The sequence below is a fragment of the Caloenas nicobarica genome, chromosome 16 (assembly GCF_036013445.1).
Source record: "Caloenas nicobarica isolate bCalNic1 chromosome 16, bCalNic1.hap1, whole genome shotgun sequence".
NCBI lineage: Eukaryota > Metazoa > Chordata > Aves > Columbiformes > Columbidae > Caloenas > Caloenas nicobarica.
The window spans coordinates 4,895,951-4,917,624 of record NC_088260.1 but is presented as its reverse complement, the minus strand read 5'-3'; the positions used below and the strand labels follow the sequence as shown (position 1 = coordinate 4,917,624).

The window sequence follows — 21,674 nt, the reverse complement described above, 5'->3', positions numbered from 1 at the left end:
GCTTTCTTTGTCATTCTATGACTTTCAAGAAATAGTATTATATATGGTGTCACTACTACGATCTGGAAAAACTTCTGGATAGAACTTCACTTACTTGGCCTCAGAGCAGGAAGAGAACAGTGCTGATCCAACCAGGCCATTGCAGTTTGATTCAGATCCTTAAAGCTTGATGTGGAAACCATCCAATTGAATGACTCAAACAATGGCTTAATAATAATGCTGAACTGCAAACCATCAAATGTTAAGGGAGATAACAAAGGAGGAGCGAAAACATCCTATGGGAAAGGCTACTACAGTTCGGTCTGCAGAGAAACCAATGGACTCCTAAATGGACTTCAACTACAAAAGAGATTGCAACATTTCAAAAAGTATTTTTTAAAATCTGTAACACTAAGACAAAGGAAAAATTTGAACCTCAGTTCCTAGTTATATTCATCATTTTTTGTAAAATTCCTGTACAACTCACCTGATCTCCTACAAACCAACTGCACACTGTGGCACTGTTACAAGCGCTTGAGTATCTGAAACTTCTACATACATGTAATTTGTTTAATTTCTTCATTGCCACCTTTTCCATCTAACACTGATGGTTTCATAGCAAAAGGGTACAGGAGCCTTAGCCAGCTTTCCTGGAATGGTCAGTATATTTGAACTGAAAACAGCTTGTTATAACATTGTCACAATAATTCACCAAGTAGATTCTGGCTTACAGGTACATTTACTTCAGAAGCTGGTTGGATGATAAAACTCATCTGAAGGCTCAGAATCAGTGGTTTTACCACATTACTCCAGATGGGATTTCTTGACTACATTCAGCAGCATGTGAGACTACGGCCGAAATCAATCTCAGCAGGGTCACACACCCCCAGCTTTCCCACTGTGGCTGACAACCAAGATTGGTCTAACAATTGCCTGGAACACTTGAGGGGATTTGCATGTGCTTACAGACTTTTACAGAGTGACTGGAAGAACAACCTGGGTATTATTCTGTCGATATTCTAATATTCAAGAGTATTCTATTCTTGGGTTATCTCTAGTAGCCAAGACCATATTACTCATTTCCCTCCTATGTGCAACAGAAACTACGGTATTTTCATATTTGTAATGAAACTGCCCTTCTCTCCCCCACAGTCATTTCACGAGGAGCAGATTTTTTATTACTATTAGCACTCACCCCGGACCTTGTCAGCTTTTACTGCAAGACATTCTGAAATATGTCCGCATGTGTTAAGGATTCGATCCAGCTGTTAGAACAACTGTTCCGTCACAGTTATATCCTGACTTGTCAAGGGAAGTTTGGGAACGTTACTTTGCATATCAACCTTGTCTTTCATCAGCTACGAAAGCCTTTGTCTTTCCCAAATACTACAAAACCCAGCTACCCAAAATTTCACCTTCATCCCTGATAACCTCTGCTATTCTCTAGAATTCTCTCACTTCCAAATTCTGGAGTTATTTAATACCTTGGAGCTGCCCAAAATAAACACACTATCCAATCAGCAAACACAGGTGGAACTGTCTTTAAATAAGCACTTCCATTGTTTTATTAAAGACCTATATTTTTGTAATGCTTTTGAAACTATTCCAGAGTTAACAGTGCTGTAGAATCCAGAGGTTCAACGGTTGTACCAGCTCTACAGTATCATAGACTGGGTGAGATCTCGCTGAGAATTGTTTCCTAAAAGGATGCTAAGGGTGTCTTTCTAGGGCCAACAAAAACCAGGAAACACGAAAGCAAGCATTTTCACAGATCAAGGTATTAAAAACGCTGTAATTCCTGCATGCACAACCATGCACATTTGTACTTATATTATCCAGGTAGCTGGGGCGAAATAACCAGCACAGAACACAAACATACAAAATACAAACCGAAAATAAATAGCTATATGAATGTATCAAGTTTAATGGGAAAAGAGAAGGTTAACAGTACTGGTCATTGCTAACTACCAATATCCCTGAACTGATTCAACTTAATGATGTTTGATCCAAATAGTTTGATCCCACACTTTAAGGTGAAAAGGTTCTGCCTCGCAACAGTCTATAACGCAAGGATTCATACCCACATGGAGATGTGAATGAAAACTGAGGATGTAAGTTATTTGAACAATTTGGCTTAGAAGTCACAGCATCAGGATCCAGAGTTCTTGGCTCTAGATATATTAGTATCAAACCTCAAGTTCAGCAGGTTAATACAAAAGGATACAATCCAAAACTTCCAGTTCTGCAGTGTCCTGCTTCTCACATACTCATCAAACATACTGCTCAGGTGGTCAAATTTTTGTCGTGTGATGAGAACCCCAGTAGCAGGGAGCTGCTGTTGACACGAACTGAAAAGAAGAGGTTCTGAGGTCAAAATCCCAGACCAGAAAGGACACAGTTCTCTTCCAGAATAAATTATAGCAAGGGAAAAGTGTGTATCCCCAGTATCCTTGACGAAAGTACCTGTCCCAGAATGTAATTGTTACAGCCAGGAATACATACTGTTTCCAATCAATTTTGTCTATATTCATGCAGCAAAGAGATTTCTCAAGCTGATACACACTTATTATTACAAGCAACAAAATTGAAAATACAGTATAATATAGAACAAAGAAGGTTTTGGCATCCACATTAGGAGTCAAGGACAAATTTACAGAGTTACTCCTGAGCAATGTTACAGAAGAAAATGTTACAAGGATGCTTATGAAACGGATCAATTTAAAATAAAACCAAACAGACGTCATCATACTTTTAAAGAAATATAAAAAGATTTTGATTTGCTGATAAGTCCAACATAATGCCTAAGCCTGACACTTCTGTGGATGGAAGAAAAACCACTGGGCTTCTCAGTGTGCATTGTGATAACGCATAACTATCGTAAGCCCACAGAGGAAACTAAGGTACCAGGAAGGTGAAGTGACTTATCAGGGTTATGTGCAGCCAGTGGCACAAGCTTCTTGATTCCAAGTCCTGTGTCTTATGTACTCAACCATATTTTCCAATAAGAATTGACTGCATTTGGAAAGAAAACTGCTGCAAAGCCATCATGAAGAGTGATCACTTGGTGAGTCTAGCTTTAAAAAACCATCGTCACTGGCTTCTTCTCAGAATTATTCTAACTGACCTAATGCATCTTTTCTGTTGCTGTTGTTGTTGTGCATTTGTGCTCAGAGCTTGCTGAAAACCCACAAGGTTTGCTACCAGTGCCCATCCCACAGCAATGTTGCTTTTTGTTTGGAAGCTGGTAGCAACTCTACTTGTGTTCAACACCCATCTGTTGTTTGGTACGACATCTGAGGCAAATATCCCATCACCAGCCAAAGCAACGTTCAAGCTGCTCTGCTCCATTACAGAAATCTCCCCCAATCTCACATGATGGTGGCATTCAGCTCCTCGATTTCTTCCCGAAGGCGCCTGGTTTCCTCTTGCATCTGGGCTCTTTCCTGCTGGAGTTTAGTGATATGTTCTACTGTTTTCTGGAGCGTGATTGCATGGCTGATCTAGACCAAACACAAACACAGAGCTCACTTCATGGAACAAAGCTAGACAGATGAAGAATTTGCCCCTAACCTGCTGTAACACTCAGAAAAGCACTTCAGCACCTTTTCTTAAGTTCCCTTCACTGTGTGCAAAAGCACATAGATAAGTAGATCAAAATACCTAAGATAATACTGAACTCTAAATTTCTTTGGCTCATTTGCACACTAGTAGGGAGAAACCTGGTTGCAGTGCTTGTTTTCAACAAGTTACGTTTTTGCTACTTTGTTGAAAGTATTTTAATGATTTTACATGGCTTATTTCATTACCTATCCTCTTAAAAATATTTACAATTCTTACTTAAGTACTGAAGGATGTGTGACATCTGCTGGCAGATTAATAGTGTTCAAAGTTTACAATACAGATTATTTAGTTTGGGAAACCTGAAGTTGTTAAACAGAAGGTAACATGGTCTAGCTGTCACCAAAGGAGAAAGAAACTACGTCACAGATCTTTTTAAAAATACTCTTCAGTTTTGAGGAAAGAATTAAAAATCTGTACTTGAGAAACAAAAATAATCAGATATTTTACTAAAGCCACTATGTCAGAAGAAAGGTGACGTAACAGTAAACGCAAAGTCATCTTATGCTGCAGACATGACAAAAATCCTCATTACCAGTGTCCCAAGAGCAAGGATTGCAAAGATCAGGTTTTTTTCTTTCCCTGTTGGCTTTAAAGCTGCAGCATCTCATCAGCCAAAACTTGTTCAGCATTTGAAGCTGCCTCAGAGAACAATGCCTAAAAGAGGAAGCGCTTCCACACGCTGTTCCAACTATAAGCTGTGGATTTATCATGCTTCCCTTTCCAAGTCCCTCAGTTCAAGTGTCTCCCCTGACTGACTGGCTTTCTCATTCAACAGTGAAGAGACTAAATTTAGTAACAAGCCTTTTTAGAATGACCCTTCCTTATATCCCATGTTAAACTGTTGGTGCTGCCAAGTTACTTACCAACTTGGAGCTGGGTGAAACCAAGTTGTTCAGAGTATCAAAACCGATCTTGATATTAAATCTTCGCTTTTGTTCTGAAATATGCTTCTTTTGTCGATTCTGCATAAATAAAATCAGCTTAGTCTATGCTGCTCTCCTTTACCATTCTACTGCTATGACTACAAGTTATTCAAATTCACAGTATGATTTTTCTTGAATTGCGGCATTCAGTCTTCCCAGTCAAAGCCACACAACTATAAACTTGCAAACAATGATTTAAGTTATTAAAAATGAGTGTCCAGTGTATTAAATGCAATTCCAAATGTTTTAAGTTTTCTTCCTACAGTAAAAAAATGCTATTTAAGACTGTCACGCAATTTCCTTTTCTGAAGTCAAATTCCAATTTTTGAGGCATGTAATTAGTTAGGATCTTGTTGAAGCCTTTAAGAGTCCAAATCATTTATTCCTAATACATACATAATGTCTACTGATGTAAACAGGCAGTTTGACAAAAATAAGAAAGAAAAAAGAATCCACAACTCTGGGCTGTCCTGAAGATAAAGGCTTTGTCAGGAATTAACACCTTCATTTGTAGCATTAAAAACTTAGAAGCTGTTTCCACCAAAATCCTTGGAAGAAAATAAGGAGTTTGCACTTTGAGAATACATTCTCAGCAGAGCCGGCCCTTCTGGCAGTAGCTCACCGTCACCCCATTTTATAATGGTGGAAAAAAATGTAATAAAGTGAAGCGACTGACCAAAACCACAGAAAATGCAGGTTCAAGGGCAAAACTGAGATTTCCAGCACCCTCTGTGCTTTGCCAAACTGAAAAAACAATGTTACCCAGCAATATAGAACTACTAGCAATGCAGAGAAAAAAGGAACCTAGATCTAGAGTCTGGCAAACATCACTGCCCCTCTCTCATCTCACAGAAGTGTTACTGACCATACACACCCCAAGCAATTCCTGTCAAAGTAGACGAGTTTAAATGGCTTTAAAGCCCATCTCGTTGTAGTGCCCTTACTCTTAAGAACACTCCTCCATCTAGCGGCCACTTTCCCACCATCGGCCAGTCCTAGTAATTTGTTCCTTTGTTAATTTGCTCTCTAGCAGCAAGAACAGGCCGCAACTGCTGATTGTGAGCACTTATAGCAAGCAAAGAACTGCAGACTTTTGCAGGTAACTTCCAGCATGCTCGGCAAGCGGCAGTTCTGATTCTCCTCTGCAACAGAATTAGAACTGGACGCAACCAAGCTGACATTAACTCATAGGGTATACAAAGACAGAGAAGCCCAAAAGATGCTGGCACTTGCAGAATGGTTCAGCTAACACTCCCTTTCACAACTGAATGAATGAGAAGGTTAAAGCTGATTTTCCCGCATTGGCTGGTTTTTGAGGAGAAGCTTCTCAAACCATCACAGGAAGTGTTCTGACGAGGTCAGCTTGTGCATGAGGTACGGCCGGATTTCAGATGCTATCTCTAGACCGCTGAGTTCTTACCCCAGTAATTCTTGAAGTGTTTTACAGCTGTAACTTGTGGAGTTGCTCCTCTGTGGAGCAGCATAGTGTCCCTGGAGACATGTAACTCACTCAGCAGGTCAAGAACTCCCCCTCCAGCAATGGCCAAAGCCCTGCAGAGCTGAAGATCCCCAACAGAAGAATGGCAAAAAGCTGCGGTTTAGAAAACTAAGCCTGAAACCTTCGACTGAGTAAACTGAGACCTGTCATAACACTCCTGTGAACCACAGCAGGACCTGATGTCAAGACCATGAGGACCTGGAGAGGTACAGTTAAGCCTGACCCCTATGGTGACACAGCGCTGAGGAGCAGAACAGATGATTAAAGTCTGACATTTTAAGCTGAACAGAGCAGCAGAGATGCAGTGCAAGCTAAGCCTAAAGCACAAATACTCCACTATTCCTGAAGCACGACTTAGTCTCTAGTCCATGCTCAGACACCAGGGCAGAAAAGTAGCTACAAAGCTAAAGAAGAAAAGCATCTCAAAGGACACACACCTTAAAAGCAGTCATACTGGGGTCAGTGGCAAGTTTTCCTGAGCAGCTGTTCTGGGGAGACTGTGGACTGGGGCTCTGCTCAGAGGTGCAGGGGGAAGCTTGGCCTGAATTCTGACAGTCTCGGCCTTCATAAAGGAAGAAAGAAAAGTCACATTAACAACCAACTTTCTGTAGCAAATGTAACCACTGAGAAGTTTCTATTCAGAATTGAACTGAAATGCAGTCGGCAACCAAATTATTGATGCGGCAACCACATGGTAGCAAATGTTGAGATTGCTGAGAAAGTTTAGTATTTCATGGCACAAGGCTCATACATCCCAAACAGTGATATGCAATACTCTTTTCACATACACATTTCAGCAAAGGCACATTGAACTCATAGGCTGCAATTCCATCGTTCTGCTGTACTCCCCCATTTGAGGCTCTAATGGCCTGGGATAGGATGGTAACACAAGCCGTTTACCAGCAAACCCAGTACATGTCTCTAAAACCAGCCCAGATACTGCTCTATCAACACGCATGCAAAAGGAGTCGTTGCACTTACCTACTGTTTACAACGATTGTGTCTGAGATTCTCCAATCAAAATTATACTTATGATACTGAACAAACCTATTCAGCACTTTCTAGGCAGATGCCTCTCAAACGGGTTTAATTTCTTGGTGACTATGAACAGTACATCCTTTCAGAAAGGAGCACAAAATCGCAGTTTGCGGGAACACTGCACAGTAGTTTAAGACAAAAATTGCAAACAACTGGATGCAACTGAAACTGCAGGGTAGAAGGGTCTAAAAAGCTTTTCCTTCAAAAATTATCCAGGGATTCTCAAGGCCCATTTACACCCTGCCTAACCAATGGAAACACACATGTGCAGGGGACAGAAGGTTTGGAGCTTTCTAACTTACTAGGTGTAGGTGAGGGAACTTGTGAACTGCTACTGTGGGAAGAGATTTGCTCTCCTTTCACCAGCACATCCTGGACTACACTAGGAGAGAAGAGATGTGAGACTGTGGACTGGGTTTGTTGACTACTTGGTGCTCGCTGTGCTGGACCAACCAGAATGTTACTACGGAACTCCGTCACCCTGGGAGCCTGGGAACAGCATAGAAATAGCACAGAGAAAAACAGAGAGAAAGAAGAAGAGCAGGAAGGGAGGAATGGGGCAGAGGGAGAGAGAGGATAAGAGAAAGGGGAAAAGGGAGGAGAGAGAAAGGAAGAGAGAGAGAGATTTGTTACCTCACCTTTCACTAAAAGTAGCAAATTAATACATGATTAACAATCTGATGACATGAAATAAAGGCTAATATATAAGGAACTGGCAGGCACTGAAGTTAGGCTTCTGGCAGGAGACCAGTATCCTTTCATAACTTAAAGCAGTATTACAACACATCAACAGCATAATATGCTAAAATCTATTTCCATCTTCCTGCACACATCACATTGGGAAACCCGCTCACATACTCAAGGCATGCTTTCCAACAGGCGCATGGAAAGGTAAGCATCCTGGGTTCCTTCTGGCCTCTGCGAGATTCATAAAAAGCACAGACCATCCCCATTCATCGTACTGTACACACACACCTCTTTGCAATCTTACTGTTGTGTGAGGCAGAGTCCATGAAGACTAGATAGTGCCTTCAGGCCCACAAAGTAGCTAAATTAAAAATAAGCAAACATAATGCTGAATGCACAAATGCATGTGCTGGGTAACAGGTGAGATTTAGTGGACTAGTTACCCTCCTGAGTACATGATGGCTCTAACTACTTGCAAATAACAGGCCTAAAAAAACAAATATATTTTTTTCTTCTCCTTACTCTGACAATTCCAGGTGGTGCAATTGCAACATTAGACTGAGACGTGGCTGGCGTCAAAATCCCCTCTCTTTTTAAAGGTGCTGGAGTTACAATCACAGCTCTGGACTGTCCCTGAAAGGCAGCTGAAGAACACAATTAAGTTAGAATTGTTAATGAGACAAAAAAAAAAAAAGGAGATTATTTTATATGAAATAACTTGTCATTGAACAGGGGAATGGATTAATGGGAACCTATTTGATACTATTTCATTGCAATACAAAGTGCCATCAGTTTTCTGATAATCTCAACCCCATGAATCCTGTCCAAAGGACTCCAACATGTCAGGTATTTCTGAGGTTTCTAGCATCATTGTCACTGTTTCAAGGTGAATTTACAGAGGTACCTAGTAAATCAGAGAGGAGGATCATCTTCACCTCCCCTCTCACATCCATACTTCTTGGATCTCAGGCTTGCTCTGCTGACCAAGAAAAGGTCATGACAGAAACCAACTCAAGGATGCCTGTTCAGTGCTTCATGCTCCCTTGTATATATTTTAAATTCTCTTCCTCAACACTTCACTCACTATCTGGTTTTACAGCTGCTTTACAGGACACACAAGCACAAGACAACCAAATGTGATTGGGAATCAGTACCAAAATTCCAGAAAATAGGCTAAAGAACCAGGAGTTCTGCATTGTTAGACAGTTAGAGATAATTGTGAATAGCAGCAATTGTCTCTGCAGAGAAAGTTACCAAAAAAGTCTGTACAGGAGGCTCGCCCTCATGACAGGAATCAGGATCCTTGCTCTCAAGTTTTTTTTTTTTTTCACCACTACAGTATTCTAGTCTAAAATATATCTGTTAAGGTCTCAATTTAACCAACACAGATGTACGGTTATTTACAGGGCATTAACGCTGACACTGTTCTTGCCCAGGCTTTGCCAAGAACATGACTAACCACCCTATATTGTTACTGAAGGAAGAATCCCACAGAGACACAGTTTCTGTCTGCTCTTTGAGAATACTACACCAAACTTACTCAGTTTCATTTCAGGCTGCATTGGCTCCAGCTCTCCTTTATGCTAATAAAGTCTTGATGTACAAAAAGTGCCAGAGTAGTTCAGTCACTGCCAACCCACCCCTTTGCGGTTTAGCATCAGGATACTGAAGGACACAGCAGAATGGGATATCTAATGCCCTCCTGCCTGCTGTGACCAACAACAACTGTGTTTTGAACCAACCAAAGATTTCTGTATAGCCTTTAGTAGAAAGGCCTGTGGATTGCACAGCTCTTGGGTCAGCCCTTGTGTGGGTCTGCCTGGCAGAGAGCGCTGTCGTCTGACAAAGGGACTTCATTCTGTCTGAGCATTCTCACATCCAAAGCTGGAATCACAACCCTTCCACCGTTCACTAACGTCAAGCTGGACTTAAGATCTCTTTACTGAGCTCAAGAGCCTGCTCTTACCAGTGCATTAATGTTGCTGCACAAATTGGGTATTTCTGACTTCCACATTTGGGTAACTGTAACAATCAGCACATATTTAGATGCTCCTTTAGATTTTTTCATGCTTGTATCCTACACATGCATCTTTTGCAGACTTCTCTCAAAATCAGAACATTTATCCTGAAGTGGTGATTACAGAGTTCTTTCCCATGTGAAGTGTTGCACCTGATGAGACAATCTGTGCAGATTTTTGAGTCCTTATATCACAGGGCAGTAAACATTACACATTCCTTTCTAACACAGGTTATAATATAATTTGTTTTAGTCACGAGATAATTTATTTGTCCTCAACACAAGTGACGAGCATAAATGCCTTAGTTACAGGTACTGACATTTATTCTATTCTATTTATTTATTCTATTGGATTTGACCTCTGAGCTTGGTGTCCCAGTGGTTTAGGAGCACTGTGATCCCTGAACACACGCCACTGCCAGGAATTAAAAACAGCAACAACTTTAAATCTAAAAGAGAAGCAAAGATATTTGTTGTGATGGTTCAGAAGTAACTGAGGAAGGATTGGGAAAGTGATACATGGGGTGAGGAACAACCCAGGAGGCACTAAGAAAGCTAGGAGCAAAAACTTTCTGAAAATGAGAGATGCCTACAATGCTTTACTAGGTGAGAAATGCATGTCTCAACCGCTGAAGGTACATGGACTCTTCCTTTATAATGTACTGTAGACAAAAACACTGTCGCTAACACCCTGTGCTATTAATCGTGGGTCATCTTGTTCCCAGTGACATATCAGAATTAGATCCTTGGGTCTGTTCTACTCCTGAACAGCGATTATTTTTTTTTTTGGTGGGTAACCACAATGCCCAGCCCTGGCAGACACACCTACTTCTTAGTAAAGCCCGTTTAACAATCCTCCTCCAGGCAGGGTTTTTCTTGGATTATTGTTGCACATTTCAGGTGGCTTAAGTCACTTGGCCCCCAGCCAGCACAAGTCTAAAAACAGCGTGCGACAATCCTAAAAAAAGTGTACTGCCTGTCCCGTCTAGTCTTGAGCTTTCCCACAGGAACCACCACAAGCAAAACTCTCTCTACTCACACTTGCTATTCTTAAATGGCTCCAAATCATACCCGACATCGAGGTCCCAGCAGATTGGTTAGGCCCTCATACTCTGAACTGAAAATCACGTGCTCCTGGCAGCATCTCAAGAGTCTGTAGATTGCTGGAGACAAAGATCTCCAGCTGCCCTTCCTGTTCTTAGTCCTTCCCCACTGGAAGGGCTGATTCTCATCCCCCTGGTCCTTCCAGGGAGCACTGGTGGTGGATGACAAGCACACTGCCCTGCTTCCATCTGCACCAACGCTGTGGTCCACTTCAACAGCTGCTCCCTGGCCAACACAGGACTCAGTCTCAAAGAGCTTCAGGCACATCAAGATGAACCTCAGAATACAGCCAAAGTGTTACCAAAGGACATACACAAGTACCCTGCTATTACAGAGCATGATGATCCACAGGGAGGTGTAGTGACTTGTCCAGAGCAACCGGATGAGTCAATGACAGTGACAGCTGTGCCATTCTCCACCCCACACCACCTCCTCACCACCTCTGCTGTGGCTGAACGCTCTGAGGGACAGTTAATCAAAACAGCATTGAAAATCCAACCCAAGGTTTCTGTGGGGTAGCAGCACAGAGCTCTACTCATCCCATGGGCTGATGCATCTACACAGCCCAGCACAAATTTTATGAGGAGATACTCCCCGCTTTGGCAGGTTGGCTTTTCACATTCACAACCAAACTGCTTCCTGTCCTGGCAGCAGTCAACAGCATCCAGTTGAACAGTGTAGTCACAGATTCAGAAGTCCCTTGGACACCATCAAGAAGTTATACTTTTACTTATGTAAACCAAGAAAAGAAAGAAGGTCTCTCCCTCCTGCTAGACCCACTCAATAAAAGCAAAGCATCACCCCGCTAGCGCTTCTCACCTGGGGTGATGAAGGCATTCTTTACCAATAAGGACACTGTTTCAGGCTTCGGAGCAGGCACTCTTTTTTGTGACTGTTTGGGCCTTGTCCCAGCGCTGGCCAGAGGAACAGCTTTGGGGAGTGCAAATGTCAGCTGGGACTGCAGCTGGGGCCGGGGCTGGCCCTGCAGGACAGCAGTCTGGAAAGCCAGGTTACAAGGCACTCCTGCACCCGGGTGCTGCGTTGCCAGGACGTAGTTCTGGCTCTGGCTGAAGGTGGTGGCAGGGGCATTGTGGGTCAACGTCGCAGAAGCTGTGTGGGTGATAACTGTAGATTCACAGAGGCCAGACTTCTGGGCTTCTGGTGCAGCGAATGCAGCTGGTGAAGAGCTTAAGTTGGAATTCAGAGGCACTGCAGGCAACGGGGCCGGGTGCTGTTGCGTTGCAGGTTGAAGCAGTGGCAAGGGTGCCTGAAACACCGGCATAAAAGTTTGTGGCCCGCTGAGAGATGAGGAGTCAGGAGTGAAGTCTGGTGGCTGGATGAAAGATTCCCCACTCCTAATGCTGGAACACTGGTCGGTGCCAACATCAGGAATGACAGGCGCAGGTACTGAGGAAGCAATCAGTCCATCACCGAGGGTGCCTGCTGGAAGCGTGCTGGGCAACGAACCCGACGGCAGGACAGGAGACTGGCAGAAAAGAAAAATATTATAGATTGAGACAGGACCCCTGAAACTCACCTGAACGCCTTCTGAGAAGGAACGTGGCTCATGTCTGAGAATATTCATAGCATGCACATGTCTGAGATCAGGCTGTTTTAAACAGTGAGAACCTCTCTTACCTGGGAAGAATGGCTGCTGCTGTCTGTTGTACCTGAGCTGACAGCAGACACAGAAGGGAAATAACTATTGGAACGACTGGGTGTGAACAAATCTGAAATATGAAAAGACACCTATTAATTATCTGCTTTTCATACTCAAGGTACAGCATTGTTAGATGCTAAAATTCACAGGAATATTAATATTATTTTGCAAATAATGAAACCACGAGATTTTTGCTTCATACAACTGCTGCTGACTGAGCGATGAATTGTTGTTTTCTGAGGAACTGATCTCTTCAGGGCAGACTTCTTCAACTTTCATGCCAGCTGAGGACAATACAAAAATCAGTCTGCTGTTTAAGGTTTACCTGCACACAGACAGCCAAGAGCTGATTCTCAGTGCAGTCCCACAAAATTCGGTTTTCTGATGCAGACTGCATGCAGGCCCAACAAAGAGATGTGACTTTTGACTTGCATGAAGATCCATAAACATCGAAGTTCTCAGTAGTAGTTTCGTGTCATATGTAATTCTTGAGAGTAAGAGAAAATGTTCCAAGGCAAAGTGTTAAATCACTTCACCACTAAGAATCACCCTTTGTGATTCTGTGAGTTCTCCTGTCCACATCTGATGCTCTGTCTTTAAATACTCAATGACTTAAGGTCTAAATGCTATTCTTTTGAAAGGTAAATTAACAACCAGATTCAAACCTTGGAATAAATGATCCTAAAGTGACTCTCAAATCCAGGTAAGTAAAGGAATGGGGTCACAGTAATAAGAGAGTCTCCCCACATATGCATCTGTTTGAAATAATGAACAATGAAAACATATATCAAGTGTTTTCACCCTTCACTCAAATCTCCTGCCTTCTGAAGAGAGTAGATATCTGCAACATTTAATCTTCTGTTTAAAACTAGTTCATAAATCACTGCAATTTTAAATAAATTGACTATATGATTCTTACCTTGAAAAGGCTCAAAAGTGTCCATAAAATCAAAATTTGGCTGGAGAGGAATAAGCCCTGGTTGGATCATGTCAGCATTTCCTAAGTGTCCTGGAAAGTTCAAAAGACAGATCAGATTAGCTTTCACATCACTTGCACAGTAACAGCAGTAGGAATCCATCATTTGGCTAGAACACCAACACACACTCCACAGCCAGGCTGGGCCAGGATGTTTACAGAAAAACTGCTGTTGAAATGAACTGAGCATCTGATTTTCTTCACTACGACAGCACAGTGCTGAAAACAAAACTATTGGAGAATGAAACTTTCAACCAGTAAAATGGAAGAGGTGAAACCTGAAGGCTCTAATTAACAACTGGGGATTGCCAAGCTTGGACACCTTCTGCTCCCAAACCTCCTGCCCTGCCCAGCTGCATGATACATAAACTTGCTGGGAAGCACAACCTGAACCACCACAGCTCATAGTGCAGTATTTTAAAATAAACCATCATCCACTTCATTTTGCGTCAGGTACATTTCATGTAAACTACAGTTGCTCTGGAGTTGCTCAGACAACTTAGACAACCGTGCAGCAAGGATGATGCATAGTGGACATCTGTCCTGTTATAGAGCATTCGACAGAACTGTGTAGCCTGTGGGATTGTTTTTACAGGAGCTGTGACTTGCCCTTTTTCTAAGGGACATAACCAAAGAAAAATACATGGGCATTCCCTTAAAACTACACATATGTGCTTTGAGATAAATAACAATGCCTTCACCACTGATATAGGTAAATACTGCTCATTACAGATTTATTCAGAGCAACATTAGAGGGCAGTGCCAGGAGCAGCACGTAAGCAGCTAAGACAGAAATTAAATTTAGACAAATAACTGGGGCTCCATAACTTATAAAGCATTAGATAGCTTGATTCTCTGACCTATTTTTTATCTGTAGCAGCAAAGTTGGATAAATTCCTTAGGCAAGAATAGAAAGGCAGCAAAGCAAAAAAACAGACTTCTCCTAGAGGTTCCCACTGCAAAATCAACCCAGCTGACAGCCAACAAATACCTATGTCCCTGGAATTTGGCCAGGAAACCAGCTGATGTGAAGACAGTGTGGAGAACAGCGTGTCAGTGAACTCGGACATAAGCATATCTGCATCCAAGAGGCTGCCTTCCTCCATAGGGACAGGGGTTTCTCTGCCATACCTTCTTTTTTGCCAGAGAACCACATCATCATCCTGCCAAAGGAAAGGAAGAAAAGTCAGGCTGCCTAGATAACACTAAAGCAGTCAGGTGCAGATGTATAAACACAGTCCTCATTTTTCACTTTTTTAGAGAAAGAAACTCTCCTTTAGGAGCCGTGTGAAAGGAATGGAAGAGATCAGTGGTACTTCTAATACACCAACACCTTCAGCTCACTGATCTTAGCAACAACAGAAAACTTTGGTACGATAGTACCACACTCTGGGAAAGGTTTTTGCCAAAAAACTCCAGATGTTGACTAGAAGGACATATGTCAAAATAATTTCAACCACACTTTCTAGTTTCATTGATTATACGTGTATTTTTGCACCTACAGTTTAATAATTTCTTGGTTTAAATAAAGATTTTAAAATAACATGCACATCAAAAACTCAAAGCAAACAACTATCTTGAAGTGTATCTGAATGTAGTTAAGTGTCATTATAATCTGACTTTGCACAAGGTATGTTGATACTCTTGTGGGCACTTTCAGCTCGTGAAAAATGCAACACAATGTGACTTGGTTCACCCGTCCTACACTACAGGCTAATCTAAATTGAACTGCCTTGCATTTCTGCAGACTAAAAGCACACACAGTCAGGTTCTTACAGCTGAGCCAACACACAGCTGTAACTACACCGACAACACCATGACTGTGCATTGGTGCTCATGGCCAAAACAGTCCAGAGTTTTGTGAAACTGGAACAGATCCAGACTTATCCTTAGTGCCAAAAAGGAAAAAACAAACAAACAAATCAGAACAGTGCTTTTAATCATCACTTTATATGGCCAAAGTAGGTTTTTTGATGGCTTTAGGGGGCTTTAAAGAGTTTGGCCTTTTTTTCAATGCTGGCACATTATTTGTCCATGTTGTGGGCAGCAGGAAGATCTGCAACATGTAGCACACACATTGTCACAGATCCAGTTACATAAGCACAGCACTAGTGGCAGTTACGACTCAGTAACAAGTGAAATAATGTGCCAGCTCTCAAAGAGATCGATCTTTCTGCGCACCCAACACTGACTCTCATTTCTTCTGTCACAGCAATTTACATTCAACCTCTCCCTCCATCCAATTTAAACTACAAATCTTCCACTGCTCTCTAAGGCACAGAAACATTAAGGTGTCTAATCGTAATTAAGGCTTAAGCAAGATGCTTGTCTTTAGATTTTAATCAATGCAAGCTACTGCACGTTACAGCTTTGTTACTTATTGCAGCTCGTACAAGCATAAATACTGCCAGTTATCGGTGGTATTACCTACCCTGACCAAACTTGAAAGATCTTCATCTTTATGTTTCTGTAACTGCAAAAGGAGAATGAAACAGATGTTAAAGTCAGAATAGGTCCTGTATGTGCCAGCAGAAGACCAGATTTTGCAAAACTTTTAAGATCCAATCATGCACAGTTAGTCCCTGCACAATAATTTTCAGTTAAGTAGGACTAAACAGATGAGTATGCCTCTATTAGCTTACTGTCTGCTTTAAGTGTACGTGCAGGCTAGCAAAAGTGACAGCACAACTCAGAAAGCAACAACATACTGATCAAGTTCAAGTAAGTGACTTTCACTGTGTAAACCAACAGACCCTTTTCTTGAAGTATGTTCTCCACTTGTGGTATTCCCTGATGACTATTTCAATTCTTCGTTTCCAGTATTTCCCTTCTGTTGCAATGGCCTGAGAACACAAACACATACCATGAATTACAGGGAATCACGTAATGGCTGAATGTTCAATAAATTTCCAAGCAAATATTCAGGCATAAAAAATGCAAAAGAAAGCATGCTAATTCTGTTTGAGCTCATGTATCAGCAGCCCACACTGTCCCAGAGTCCAGCTATTACAAATAGCAAATCTGACAGTACTAGCTTCATCTTTCCCACAATAAACAAGAGATGATGTCTGACTGCACTGTCGGCATCTCCCACATCAGCTCAACCATAACCAATAGATAAGAAATGGAAAAAAATAAAAAACTTAAAAAAGAATTTACTAAAATATAACATATGAAGCATATAATACCCTGTTCTGCAGAAAACAGGCAAAGAGAGTTTCACATGAACATGCACACACGTACACGAAAGCCGTTAAGAATGACGCAAAGCAAGAGAATCTTGATGTCCAGCTCAGGGAGAAGCATGACCTTGCAGGCCACATATTAACAGCAACAAAAGCATCGGAACAATGTGGGTCTTTAATGTATCACAGATAGCAGTGTATAAGTTGGGGACAGCAGACTAATGAGAGCCTTAACACAACTTTCTTGTGTTCGAGGGTCATCTTTCAACACAAACATCAACATTGTTCTTTCAAAAACCTGAGACAGTTCCACAAACTCATCTGGAACGCCTTTGAGTTATAAATTATTCTAGAGTTATGCAGTATAGAGAGAGCCACATATTGCCACATCAAGGGCCTCACTGGTTTTCTGCAAGAAGCCAGAGGGCAGATGTTAGTTTTCATTTACGTTTACAAAAGCACAGAAATGAAAGTATGCAAACTCATATTCACTCTTTTTGTGAAGTTACCTTGACAGAGAAAGAAATTGCTTGTTGTCTAGAAATCACATCTCATCAATTAAATAAACAAAACTCTCACAGCGTCACTTAGATTCAATCCTGGAAACAGTCGTCACTGATTTCCCACTGACTTCAGCAATCTCCAGCCAGAAGAGAGTGGTGGCTGTCAAAATCTTAACTATTCAAATTGCACTTCTATGACATATGTTTCAGTAAACTAGAATACAGGCATAAGTTACACAGATAATAAATGTCCTTCTGGTTGCACTCTGATTATTTCAATATGATAAACTTATAAAAATGGGTTCAACAGACATCTCCTTTATACTAATGGTTCCTTCTAAATAAAGACGACAGAGCAAATAATTGCTATGCTGCTCTCATATCCAGCAGACTAAAAATCTTGCTATAAACTCCAGAGCTCATTAGTGTGTTCCTCAGGTTTTACATACCTCCGGCCGACGATGCTCCTCTACATCAACAGAGCCGTCCAGTGGAGTCACAAAATGGCACACTGGATTCTTGCGCTTCTCCAGGTCTGAAAAAGGAATGAAAATCTAAGTGCTCGGCACATGCAGGCTCTGCAGAGACCTCTGTCACTTCAATGGTAAGATGTGAAAAAAACCCTAGCCAGAGTTCCATCCAGATAACCAAAAGGAAACAGGGGGATCTCAGGCTGTGCTTAGACTGCTCGGTACACTCTGTGTGGACATCCCTAAGAACACACGGATTCAAAGGCGCTGCCATAACAGCTTCCGAGACATTTGGGCCTTCAGCAGATTTTTGAGCTTTTCATTAAACAGTAATTTCAGTTGTTCTTGTTTCTTACATATATACCTCTTGGAAAATATTTTATAGCAAGTGGCACAACCCAGCGTGATACTTACACTGCATGTACCATGCCCTCCAGATGGCATTATTGAGACGGATTTTATCTCTCCACTGAAGTTTCAAGCCTTTAAAATTTTTCCATTTTGGTGAAACCAGCTTTCCACTGAAACGAAACAGACAGCAAACCGTTCTGATTTCAGTTTTTCTCTTGACACTCCTTCCAAGACAAAGCATCCCCCTAAAACTACCAAATTGTCAACAGAAAAAAGTACAACAAGCCAGAGGACCTAAATTAAGTCAACACAACTTCATTTCTACCGTTCCATTTGATCTTCCAAGCTGGTAGCACTGGAAAGGAAGAACCAAATGTCCAAGAAAAAACATTACCCACCAATTCTACAACGCTGGTAAATGCAGCCAGGCACATAGGATCACCAACAGACTAGAAATAGTCTGTTGGAAGAAAAGGAAAAGGGGAGACTGGAAAGAAAAATGGCTTATGTGTGAACAATCCTGGGAGGTGGGAAATGGAAGGAGAAAGGAGGAAGCAACAGGGACACCCGTGAATACTGTAAAAACACAAACTACCCAGCCCTTAAAACACACCTTTATGAATCATTAATCCATACTACTGACAGAGCAGAGGAAGTAGGAAATATTAATAATATAGCAAATTTCAAGCCACAAATTAAAGTATAGCTATTGTGTGAGAGGTTCTCCCTCTCATTTTTTGTAGTTTTAGCCATATATCTGCCTAGTTTATGTCTCTTTATGCCATTTGTGCATCCTTGCTACAACAGAAGTGGACCAGCAATACAAACTGCCATCAGTACATCACATGCAAAGGCAACGGGTTCATCTGGAAACATCACAAGGAACGTCACCTCCAAACACTTCGCCCTCTCAGAAAAGATCGCCGAGTACCCGGTCAGTCGGGAGCCACTTTTACATGAATTGCAGTGGCGCTAGGGAGAGATGTACTAGAACGGGCCTGTGCTAGGGCACTGTATATTCACCATCACACAATCAGTACAAATGAGCTCAAAGAGCAGAATTATTTTTCCTTTAAAGTCCCTGTTTTAAGCTCTAAAATCACTGTGAGAATAGAAAGTACATCTTCCAGAAGCGCTGGGCATTTCCCTTGGCTCACCCAAGGCCATGCAGGGGCCAGCCTGGCGCTGCAGAATTGCTGATTCCTCGTTTCCTACCCAGTCTGAGAAACCTCCTGATAGCAGCTCTTTCTAAAGAAAACTTGTAATAAAACTTGTAATACTATAAACAAGTAAAAAGTCCTCATGGCCTACACAAAAGAAGCCAGAATGCCAGAGCTGCCAACAGTAGGATACTAAACTACCACTTTCTTCACTTACCTGGCTCGTCATTTCTTTTCTCCCTTGCAAACACCACAACTGCTGTTACCACTCTGGTATTCTGTGACAGTGACAGATGAGCAAATGTCAGACCTCAGACAAGTGACATACAAAGAAAAGCCAGCTCTGCTCTTCCAATTTTACTACTACGTATAATGCCAGTTGCAGCAGTGGGTTAAATCACCATCAGGTGAGCTATTGCCTGACAGTAAAAAGACACATTTTTCTCTCTCTCCTTGTCCTCTTTAAAAATAAAGTGTTATGTTTTTGTAGCACAGGGAAGGGAGTGTAGAAACCAAGTATCAACTGCACTAAAAGGACAATTGACAGCAAAAGACAGCAGATAAGTGTCAAGCTCGTGAGTCCCGTGGTCAGCACAGCCCGTGTGCAGCGTCCCCGCAGGGTGCATTCGCTGCAGGGCTCTGCTCCAGCCTTTGGAATTCTGCCGCTTGAGAAGAAACAAAGAACAAAATTTGGTCCACAAAATAGAATATCGCCTCCCTCTAAGGCAAGTAGACTTGCTGGAGCAAGCAACTTCATTGACCAGAAGTAATACTAAACCATGTAAACTATTAGCAAGGAATAGGAAAAACAATTATTAATGTACTTGTGCTATTTTCTGTAGCTGGGCTCTAGGACACTCAATACAACCACACTTTTTATGCTCACTGAAGTCTAGGAAAGCCCTTCTGGCTCTTTTTTCCCCCCTTTTGCTACTGCACCCATATACCACTTTTTGAAACACGTCTCCCAAAACACCACTTCTAAGTTTCAAGGCTCTCTCAGTGTTTTCTCGCTGTGTTATCCAGTGGGCCAGGGCAGACAGTGGATTTCCATTTGTTTAATATTTTCCCCATCTCTGCAAACTGTGCTCACTGCACAGCCAGCTCTGCCTCAAGATCATTGCATACCTTGTCTTATGATCCCTTCTAAACCCAGATTAAAGCACACCTTTTTTTCTGTTTCTCATGCGTACATTAATAGTTCGGAGACAGAAGATTAACATGCTGATGCACCACCAACACTGACAAATGCTCACATGCCCTTGACTAAGAAATCTGTCAGCTTAATGTTCATCTCTTCATAGCTCTGTGTGACTGGACAGTTTGCAAAAGCAACATAACTCTAATAATCTTCACTCAGAATAACAAGAACAAATGCTTTTCTACAAAAAAAACTAAAAGGAAGTGTTAATTCTTGTACACTCCTTGCATCTTCAAAGAGCCAATTAAAACTGGAATTAAAACACAAGTAGTTTAAAACATTTTCTATTACATTCTTACAAAATGCTAAACAAAAGTAGTGCATCAAAAGAAGGAAGTGATTAAGAACCTATTCTTAAAATAATTATTATTTTTAGTTCCCATGGGAGTAAAGCACAAGTCCAGCTTGAGGTCATATGTGAAACAACTTTAGCCTCCGTGGAGAGGAACCAGCATGAAGCTGACAACAATATTTAGACACTATTCCAAATTCCAAAGTCAATGGAAAGTCAATTACTTTGAAAACCACTGTGACTGAGAGCAGCTGCCTAAGAGAAACCCATCCTCAGATTTCAAAGCTGCAAAACAACAACAAAAAAACAAATGGAGAGACCCACTGGTTGCTGCTCCCTGTCTCCTAAAACCACGCTGACTCCGACAAAAAAATGCAGAGCAACTTGCCAACCAGCCAGACGGTCACAATGTACCTGCGAGCATAAAACGTCAGCGCACACATGGTCTTCGCTCCTTCTGCAACAGCTGCGGCAGCTCTGCAGGAGCATGGGTTCCACCGAGGGGAGGAGGAGGAGAGCATCCCAAGGGACGCCTGGGCCAAATATTGCCTACTACCAGCTGGGACAGCTGGATCCACACCAGCCAGTGGCACGACCTGGAGGATGTCGATGCTGCACAGACGGTGCCCAAGGAGAGGATCGCAGAGGGAACTCGTTGCATTCTGCAGGGTCGCTGCTGCCAGAAGCACAGCCTGTGCTGCCCAGGATGTGCTGGCTCATGTACGCAATGCTGGAGGAAAATATTTCATATCTTCATCACTATTAAACACAGACCGAATCAAAGTGGCTGAAAATCAGCTGGTGGATAATGTGCAATACATTCCAGCACCTCTGTTCAATCTCCCACATAGAGATTTCCACCTCCTGAGACCAAACGTCCTCGAGTGATTTGATCACAGCAAAGCAACTAAAAAAGCTTCAGCTGAACAGCCAGAGCTGGAATTCCCCTTGGACACAGGGACTCCGATGTGCTTTGGAGAAGTTGCAGTGTTTTCAGAAGAGAAGCTGC

The 21,674-nt window shown here is 42.0% G+C and overlaps 1 protein-coding gene across 1 annotated transcript in view; it reads right to left on the bottom strand.

Moving 5' to 3' along the window:
• MLXIP (MLX interacting protein) overlaps positions 1–21,674 on the bottom strand; it is a 44,661-nt gene that overhangs the window by 6,008 nt on the left and 16,979 nt on the right. The window contains exons 2-16 of the mRNA XM_065646150.1: positions 18,076–18,182; positions 17,641–17,726; positions 16,257–16,346; positions 15,935–15,976; positions 14,495–14,666; positions 13,447–13,536; positions 12,506–12,597; positions 11,687–12,353; positions 8,269–8,390; positions 7,362–7,548; positions 6,459–6,583; positions 4,464–4,562; positions 3,352–3,479; positions 2,204–2,327; positions 95–224 (exon numbers count right to left, since the gene is read on the bottom strand). Coding sequence (XP_065502222.1) covers positions 95–224; positions 2,204–2,327; positions 3,352–3,479; positions 4,464–4,562; positions 6,459–6,583; positions 7,362–7,548; positions 8,269–8,390; positions 11,687–12,353; positions 12,506–12,597; positions 13,447–13,536; positions 14,495–14,666; positions 15,935–15,976; positions 16,257–16,346; positions 17,641–17,726; positions 18,076–18,182 — 2,261 coding nt within the window. The remainder of the gene's footprint in view (positions 1–94; positions 225–2,203; positions 2,328–3,351; positions 3,480–4,463; positions 4,563–6,458; positions 6,584–7,361; positions 7,549–8,268; positions 8,391–11,686; positions 12,354–12,505; positions 12,598–13,446; positions 13,537–14,494; positions 14,667–15,934; positions 15,977–16,256; positions 16,347–17,640; positions 17,727–18,075; positions 18,183–21,674) is intronic.